The 9,802-nt window shown below is 44.6% G+C and overlaps 1 protein-coding gene across 1 annotated transcript; it reads right to left on the reverse strand.

The window, feature by feature from the left end:
• Positions 1–329: 329 nt before the first annotated feature.
• Positions 330–4,628, reverse strand: LOC309530607 (vitelline membrane outer layer protein 1-like; the record flags this gene model as incomplete). Its single annotated transcript, XM_082219686.1, has 3 exons — positions 330–1,414; positions 2,593–2,696; positions 4,458–4,628. 3 exons carry the CDS (start codon positions 4,626–4,628, stop codon positions 1,120–1,122), a joined length of 570 nt encoding a protein of 189 aa, XP_082075812.1. The 3' UTR covers positions 330–1,119.
• Between the last annotated feature and the right edge of the window lie 5,174 nt (positions 4,629–9,802).

Raw genomic sequence — 9,802 nt, forward strand, 5'->3', positions numbered from 1 at the left:
AATGTCTCTATTTTCATCTGAGGAATGTTGGAGGGCATGCCAACGCAGCAAATACAGCACTGATATTACGTGTGCCAACATCTTGGCTCCCAGCAGGCGGCTGCATTCTGCCAGCTGACATTTCTAAGCCATCTTTAAAAGCATCCTCTAACAGATGATTTTCAAATCTGAAACAGAGGCATTGTGATTCCCTGCTTGTCAGGGATTGGACTCAAGAGGGCAAGAGGGAGGAGTGGTGAAGATCACGCACGCACCTTTCTCCTGCAGAGTCAGGAGAAGGGGGAGGCAGCACTGAATTACAGCAGGGCTTTGGGGAGTTTGAGGGAAATCACAGCTCAGACAAACAAAAGAGTTGGGCAGTGTTAGAAGAAGAAGACTGTAGCAGGGCAGCCAGATGACATGCTGTCACTGGAGAGTATTTCTGATCCCCCTTCTCCCAGAACACGATGTTTGATAAAAGTGCAGGAACAATGGAATCAGAGACATTTGACCACGAGTGGCCACAGTAAGGGAGGTGGGAGGAGGAGCCCAGTTTGGAGTAATGCCATATTGAGGCTTGATGCTTTCTTTTGTCTCTCGCTATTAGGATTAACTAAAACTCATTTAAAAAGGACTCTACCTTGTTTCCTCTGCTCTTGTTGCAACCAAGGGAGGAATAGCTTTCCCGAAGCCTTGGCAGAGCCATGACACTGCTTTCCCCTCCCACAAAAAAAACAAGCTCAGTTCTAGGCCAAAAAAAAGAAACCCCAAAATGTCAATGTGGGGCTAAGGAAGCCCTCTTGGTGCTAGACAAAAGCATTTTTATTGACCCAGGTTTTGGCTCTTGATTTGGAGGATAACCAGTTATGTCTGTGGCCTCTTTTTGAGTCAAGTCTCGGGGCCAACAGAAAGGATTCAGACCGTGATTCAGCACACTGTGTCTTTGTTTGTTAATCAACACCTGCATAGTTGTGCCCCTTCTTTAATATTTTTCATTGCTTCTCATCCAGAAGTGATAGGTGCAGAATTCTGTTCAAAAGAATCACACACAATTCTCAGGACAATATTTAATTGTTGTTAACCTTCACAAATACCGAATAGTACCAGAGATATGCCGTAAGGGGCGGAGGTACATTGGGTTCAATCACAGCAGAAGAACTTCACATCATTAAGTGCTGTGTCATCGCCATCGCCTTGGTGAGACTCCACCTTTGTCTGGATCCCACAGATATAACCAGAGGAGCAGCGATTGCTCCATGGGCCAAAACTACCCCAGTTAAGTCCCTGGCCCATCAGCCCAGTTCCATCTTGACAGGTGAACTGGATGTTGTTGGCGGCCGTATCGTCACCATTACCCTGGTTTTCTTCCACTCTCAGAGAGTAAGAGATCAGATTGCTTTGAGGGCAATACTGAATCCCTGTCCAGGTTCCCCACCTGTCAGAGAAGACACTGGTGTTAATTATTAAAACATGGGGAGCCTTCTGCTTACATCTAAATGGATCAGGTCCATGTGAATATTCGAAGAGGATGCCCCCAATGTCTCAAGGGCTCTGCATTGTTGCATCCAAAGTATCACAAAGCAATTGCCTCTGCCCCTCCTTTCTGCCCCAACACTCCCTGCTCCTGGTGAGGGCAGAAGCAATTCTCCAGGAACCCAGAAGCAGGTATTGTTGCTGTCTGAGTCTGTGAAACAGTTAATTGTCACTTTAATGTATCATTTCCAATAAGTATTGCTCATCACAGCCTAAGATCTTCTGGGCCTGAAATGGTCCAGAACAATTATTTGTTTACTGGAAAAGAGGAGAGAGTCTCAAAAAGCACACAATTATCCATTTATTGGGGCTCAACTTCTTTTGAGCTAGAAAACTCTTCTGAGGCATAGTGCCTTCCTCTTTTATTGGTTTTTGGTTTTGTTTTATGTTTTAAGGATATATTGTTTGGCGTTTTAGACTGTATACTGCATAGAACTTTTTGAAATGTTGGGGATTGTAAATATTAAATAAACAAATATCTGATCTCTCCCAACTGGAATATGGTGTTTTCTGAATAAAATCCTTGTTCTCTTGAACAGACTTGGAGTTTCCATTTATCTCTATTTCTTTCTTGGCTTCCATGAGGCAGAGACAGATCCAGGTTTAGTTTTGGGTAAAATGTTTGCCTCCTTAATTCCCATCACTGCCCTCTCACTTAGCCGCTTCTCTGAGTCCAACACCTATGGCAGACCAAGAGGGAGAGGGCAAGATAGCCAGAAGCTGCTGCTCCCTGTCCTTCCTCCTGTCCCTCGTTCAAAGAGATTCAGTGAACTTGTAAAGAGAGCAAGAGTTGCAACTAAGAAAGGAAGCTCAAGGTGGGATACAGGGATTGGCAAGTGACCAACAGTGCCAACCTCTAAAACCAGGCCTGCTATCAATTTTGGGGTCCTGCAAAGTTGAGTTGGAAGCCAGCAAAAAGCTAGAGTTGGTGCCCTTTGAGAGGTCAGAAAAAGCAAGGTGAACCCTATGGTTTCTTTGTGCTGGTCTAACCTAGCATAACAAATTTCAGTTCAGCCCCTCCCACCAACACCTTCCCAAAAATTGCAACCAAAAAGAAATGAAATCCAGAGAGATGCTCACGGTCCAGTTGCAGACTCAATTACTGAACTGTCAGTGCAGTGCAGGCGAATTCCATTTAGGGCTGTATCATCCTCCCTGAAACCACTACCTTGGTGTGGCTCTACCTAGTGGGAAGAGAGACGAAGAGACTGGGTTAAATCTGAGGATAAACCAAGGATTGCAAAAATCAAAGTCAAAAGTAAATCATGAATTCAATGAGATCTAAGTTCAGTTAACGTGACATGGATGCAACAGTTTTCAGCTAGAATTATCCATTCTCTTAAGTCTCTTAAGACACAAGGGTCATCTAGTCCCGATGCAGCAATTATTTGCCCAACATGGTGCTTTAACCCACAACCCTAAGATTAAGAGTCTCATGCCCAACCAACTGAGCTATCACACCAGCCATAACAGCCCATGTGAAACTCATTCCTTGAAATGATCGTCAGAAAAGAAAAAAAATAAGCATTCAGAATGTTGCAAGCTGCTGTCCTGAAGTATAAAACATACTTCAGGAATCTTTGAAGACATTTAAAAAACACACACTGGGATGTAAATAGTTTAATTCATGTTTCGTTCTCCTGGCAATTATGGGGATCACTTTCATGTGCAGATTTTTGCATTAACTCAATCAGCTTCGTTAAACCAAATTAGTTCATTCCAAGCACTGCCTTTCCCCCACAGCCAAAATTAGTTAAAGGTCCTGTGCTCTTCTTTACAGCTTTTTCACTGCTTGCCAGGGGATTCAATCGGGATCTCCTTCACCTTGGACGAGAATCATGCTAGTAGATCTAAAAGATAAGCGTACCATGCAAACCAAAACATGACATTGCTGCAAAACAATTGTTTTGTATGAGTGTGAGTGTATGTATTTTTGTTGTTTATTTTTGAATTGCACAATCCAATTCTTTGTGGGTGAGTGATGAGACACACTGCATTCAGCCGTAATTATAAACCTTGAGTGATTTTTTTTTTTTTAAGACTGGCAATCACTTCCAATACTGCAGGCTTCCCAACTTTGATCCCTCTCAGATGTTTTGGATGATAACACCCATCATCCCAGATCATTTGTCTTGCTGGCTGGAGTTGATGGGAGATGGAGTCCAACATATCTGGAGATATGTTGGAAAACATCCTACATGTAAGCAGTCCCACCAAACAGAGCCGACCCAGTCATTAGGCAGGGTGAGGCTGCTGCTTCAGGTGCCAGAAACCACAAATGTAGCATGCCCAAGGGTGCCCCACATCCCTTGCTGTCTCCACTATTGGCAGAGAAGCACCATTGGCACTGATTTTGAGCAAGACCACATACATTTGGGGCAAGATCTCACCCCAAATTGGCATAATCTTGCCCCCATAGCCCAATGGCTGGGAGCACAGTGGAAGCAGAGCAGGTGGTGTCGGCTGGAGTAGTTAGGTCATGGTGGTAGTGACAGCAGCAGTTGGACAAAGTGGATCTTCCCCTTTTGCCTCAAGCAGTGAAACAGGATGCACTGCCCCACCACCAAATAATCTGCCCGCATACCAGGGCTTTTTCTTTTTTCAGCCAGAACTCGCCAGAACTCACTTCCGGCAGCTCTCAAGTGGGCACTATTGCCATTCTAAGAGAACAAGACACCTCTTTTTCTAGAAAAATAGCACTGCTGCATAAGTTGCTAATATATTTCACTTGGTGGCCCAAATTACCATCTGGCTACTCAACCTCTTATTGCCCATATTAGGGCAATAAGAGGCCCTCATTGCCCATATTAGTCCTCTGGACTAATAGACTTAAGAGTCCATCAGTTCCCTATTGTTTCCCCATCTTCAGAAGGTGTTCAGAAAGAAAGGGAGGGAGGAACTTCAAAGTAAGCCAATGGTGACAGCAACCCTGGAGGAAACCTTACCTTCAGTGAGAAGCCATGAGCATATCCCTGAGGGCAAAACTGGATTAGCCCCCAGGTACCCCAAGATCCTCCATTTGTCACAGAAAGGACGGAATTAAAGTCTCGGGCTTCCACAAGCCCAAGGCAGCAGCAGAGGATCAAGAAGAACGCAGGTGAGGCAGTGAGATCCATGGTATCTCTGCTCTGAAGCTAGCTGAAGGAAAGCAGCCTTGGGAATTTATAGCCCAGAGGTCTGAGCCAGGTCATATCCTGAGACAATGAAATATTTTCCAAACTTGTAAAAGGTAAAGGAAGACCACTAGTAGGTTTATTTGCATTGAATGTGCATTACGTGTCAATAGTGACTACGGCATTAAGGAAGCAGTTTGATTCTGCTAAACCTCTTGGAGCTGCAAGGGGGTTTTTGGGCTGGAACTGGTCTGAGGCAAAGTAAACCAGAAGAAAATGACCTCTTGGTGACATCGTGTTGCTCACTTGGGCATTATTATTCCTTAGGATGGCTGTAATAAGTGAAAGGAGGAAGAAACTGTCACTAAAAGCTGAGGGCACAATGTGTGAACCTCAAGTAGTGACTGCTGGGCCTGGCCCAGTCGTGAACCATACTGACCTACAATTATTAGATGGAAGATGGTGAGGGTTAGGGTTAGGGTGAATCATGTGAATCATGTGCCACCCCACCCCACACCCCATCTGCTGCTCTCAGGGCCACCCTGTACCATCACCACTGCCATGGCCCTGACTGACTAAGCTGCTGGATGACCACAAAGACTGTTGCTGGCCAGTGTGCCTTTGGAATCTGCTGCCTGCAATGTGGCTGCACAGCAGGCTCACTGACTCTAGGGGGCTGAGGTTTCTTTGCTTGAAGGGTGCCTGGCCCCCTCAGTGTCAGGAGACACTGCAGGTTTTGTGATGTCACACGCATCTCCCAACACCACGCAGGCTAGTGCAGTCTTCCAGTAAGCCACACCGGCCTGTGCAATGTCGGGAGATGCTCCCCACTTTCTCCCTGATGCTTAGGTGTGTTGTGTTTGTATGTGTAGAGATGTGTGGGTGGGTGGGTGGGTGTTTGCATGCATGCACGTGCCTAAAGCTGGGATCTAACAAACAACAGAAATGTTTACACAATGTGAGTACACAAAGAGGGCATTGTGCATACAATCAGCTACAAAAATGGAGTCCTGTTTATACTGAAAACAAAATACTTGCACCAAATGAAGGGAAATTGTGAATCTGACGTACGAAGCACTTTGTATTTACTCTTCCCTTTAATTTTGAAGGGAAAAATAACCAATCACTTTAAATTATTTAATTGCAATGGTTCAGCAGCTGGTGGTTTTGTAGGGAACATGTGGAGTGTTTATTCCTTTATTGTAAATTGTTCCTTATACTGTCTGCATGTCTACTCAGAAGTAAGTCCCACTCAGTTCAGTAGGGTAGGTTAGGATGAGCAGTTGTAATTTGCTCAAGCTGGCCATGCGAGCTTTATGGGAAAGCTGGGATTCTTGGTATAAGAGCTTCTTGGTATAAGAATTGGAAGCCTAATAGCATGTAGAATTGCTTCTACACCATCACCTCCATCTCACTAAATTTCTTCCAACAGCTGGAGGCAGCCATGTTTCCAAATACCAGTTGCTGGAAAGCTCATGTTCTGCTCCCTTGTTTCCCACAGGTATCTGGTTGGCCACTGTGAGAAGCAAATGCTGGACTAGATAGGCCAATCGCCTGATCCAACATACTATTCTTATATTTCTAAGTGGTGGCAGGGAATGGGGCATGATTCTGTAGTTCACCTCAAGTGCCAGAATGTACTAGTCTGGCCCTGGGTCAGACCAGTAAGAGGTCTTTCTGAGTCACTGGGCCTTACAGCCAGTGCCTGACCTAGTTGCCCTGCCTGGAAGCATTTACAGTGGTACCTAGGGTTAAGAACTCAATTCGTTCTGGAGGTCCGTTCTTAACTGAAACTGTTCTTAACCTGAGGTACCACTTTAGCTAATGGGGCCTCCTGCTGCCGCTGTGCCACCGCACGATTTCTGTTCTCATCCTGAAGCAAAGTTCTTAACCCGAGGTACTATTTCTGGGTTAGCGGAGTCTGTAACCTGAAGCATCTGTAACCTGAAGCGTCTGTAACCCAAGGTACCACTGTATATTTCAAAAGCTGGGTGATTTAAAAAAAAACTTGTAATAAATTGGTTATCAGCCTACAGTTATACACTGCGTGTGGTTTTGCTCCCAGGACCCAGAGAAAAGGGGGTAAAGGTGGATAGTAAATAGTTTCTTAAGCAAATTTGGACTATTTGTAGTATTTGTAGTAAAAGCAAACATAGCCTGTTTTTCGGTTAAGAAATTGCACATCCACCCTCTATAAATCTACTTATCTTTATTGATTCCCCAAACCAGTTCCTGCCTTAGATGCCACAGTAAGCAGTAAACCATCCTCTGCAGGAGATCCAGTAAGACCCTTCAGAGATATCACTGGAGCAAATAGCTCCTTGGGGTCAGGTGTCTGATATAGGATATACAAAGTAAGTTGCATCTTCTGCAATAACAACTGTGAACACAACCAGTTTTAAGAGCCGTGTCGGTGGGGTGATATTGCCACCACCCTCTCATTAGTTACAATGGGAGGAAAATTCACTATGGTTACATCTGCGCCATACACTTAAAGCACACAGTGTTCTCTCAAAGACTACCAAATTTATTTTGGCATAAGCTTTCACGTACCAGAGTCTACTTTGTTCCGTTCATGAAGTGTTAGTCTCATTTATCAGACCTATAAACATGCAATAATAAAGGCTGCTGGTGTAATCATTGGGGTTAATGGCAATGAAATGGAAAAAGCACCATCTGTGACAATGCAAGTACACAGAATTATCACAGTGACCAGAGGCACCCTTCTCTTCTTGGTTTCATCTTTTCTAGGGCCCGGTCCTGGCACTGAAAATAAATTCAAGTTCTAAACCATGGATAGGGTATGTGGCCTTCCAGATATTGTGGACTACAACTCCCAACAGCCACAGCTGGCATGGTCAGTGGTCAGAGGTGATAGGCACTGGAGACCAACAACATGTGGAGGGCTACAGATTCTGCATTCCTGGTCTAGCCCTTCTCAGCTCTACTTCAGTGTGGAACCTTCCAAAGATGGAACCATACTCTAGAATCTTTTATCTAGCAGCAGTCTGTTTTGCAATGATTACATCCCTGAAATGGGTTTTAAAATGGGTGCTATGTTGCACTTGCCAGGCCTATTCTAATCTTCTAATTCCTGATCTTCAGAAATCTTTCCCCTTCTTTTTCTTGTATTTCAGTAGTGCGCATGCATATATATATATATATATATATATATATATATATATATATATATATGCAGGTTTTGGTGTCTTCGGGTGTCTTCCCGTGTAAGAGTCGGGGTGTCTGTGCGACGTTTCGACGAGGTCTCACTCGTCATCTTCAGGCTGGTGCTTTCGGCTTCTTGTTACTGGAACAGAGCAGAATCTGGTGTTTGAGTTCCTATAAATACTGTTGAGGGGTGTGGTGTATAGCCTCCAACGTTCTAGGCAGAGAGGAAGTTCCTAGGCAGAGAGAGAGACACCCCGACTCTTACACGGGAAGACACCCGAAGACACCAAAACCTGCATTCCTGTACCCGTGAAAATCTACGAAAGCATATATATATATATATATATATATATATATATATATATATATATTTGCTTTCGTAGATTTTCACGGGTACAGGAATGCAGGTTTTGGTGTCTTCGGGTGTCTTCCCGTGTAAGAGTCGGGGTGTCTGGGCGACGTTTCGACGAGGTCTCACTCTCGTCGAAACGTCGCCCAGACACCCCGACTCTTACACGGGAAGACACCCGAAGACACCAAAACCTGCATATATATATATATATATATATATCACATCATCTTGTTCTGTGTCACCATCACTCACTCATTCTCAGCTTGGCTGCACAGCACATAGATTTTGCTCTTAGCGTCTCTTCCCAGTAACCTCAGTTCCCTGATCCTTTCTGCTTCAGCGGGATCTCTGCTAGCACACCAAGCAGAAACCTGTAAATTCAGCCGGCACGACACATCTAATGACATCTGCTCTGCAGCTCCTGGCAACCAGAGGGAAGGGTGTGGAGGAGAGAAAGTAGATGCTCTTTTTACAGAATCCACAGTACACCCAAATTGACTCCAGAATTGACCATTATCATGCCATTTGTTCTTTTACTGCTAGAACTGCTGCCATGGCTGACGAAGGGCCAGTCTGCAATGTATCACTTTGGAAGAAGGCATTCAAGCAAGAGGTGAAGACTCAACTCCAGGGATTTCTGAATTATACTGGTTTTTAGTCCCACAAACAGACTGAAATGGCCTTGGTGGATGATCTACACCGGGTAGGCAGTGTATGAGATCACTGCCGATACCACTGCACCACTCAGTGACCTTTAAGGTAAAGGTAAAGGGACCCCTGACCATTAGGTTCAGTCGTGACCGACTCTGGGGTTGCGGCGCTCATCTCGCTTTATTGGCCGATGGAGCCGGCGTACAGCTTCCGGGTCATGTGGCCAGCATGACTAAGCCGCTTCTGGCGAACCAGAGCAGCACATGGAAACGCCGTTTACCTTCCCACCAGAGCGGTACCTATTTATCTACTTGCACTTTGACGTGCTTTCGAACTGCTAGGTTGGCAGGAGCAGGGACCGAGCAACAGGAGCTCTCCCCGTTGCGGGGATTCGAACCGCCGACCTTCTGATCGGCAAGTCCTAGGCTCTGTGGTTTAACCCACAGCGCCACCCGCGTCCCCCAAAGGTCCCCCGCCCAGTGTCCTTTAGATTTCTTTTTTTGTGTGTGTGCGGAATAAGACACACATTATAAAGAAGGGGGAAAGAGTAGTCAAAAGAGCATTTGGCAGGATTAGGGAGCAGAGTGAGCAAAGGCCAATTCTTCGCAGGAAGAGTTAAAATCACCTACTAGGTCATTCATCACAAAATAACAAATTGCCTTAGCCAGCATCCATTCCTTTTGGTATCTGTATAGCTGACCACCTAAATTCCTCCAAGCATGCAAAACAAAACAAAAAATAGAAAGGGTTTACCTGGTCCTGTTAATCTAGATTGCTTCTCACTAATATGTGTTTTGGAAATCAGCCTTCTATGATAAGTGTCACTTTTTCATCTTTTACTGAAAGGCACCAATTTCTTATGCATGTGCTTTTTTATAATGCAATTTTTTATTTCATTTTTTTATTTTTTACGAATTGACTTCAAATTGAATAGTTACATTATGTCATATATTGACTTTCAACCCACAGTGTTTTTGCCCATACTGTTTTCTACTGCATTATATAT

Source organism: Podarcis vaucheri (genome assembly GCF_965113315.1).
Source record: "Podarcis vaucheri genome assembly, chromosome: 4".
NCBI classification, from domain to species: Eukaryota; Metazoa; Chordata; class Lepidosauria; order Squamata; family Lacertidae; genus Podarcis; species Podarcis vaucheri.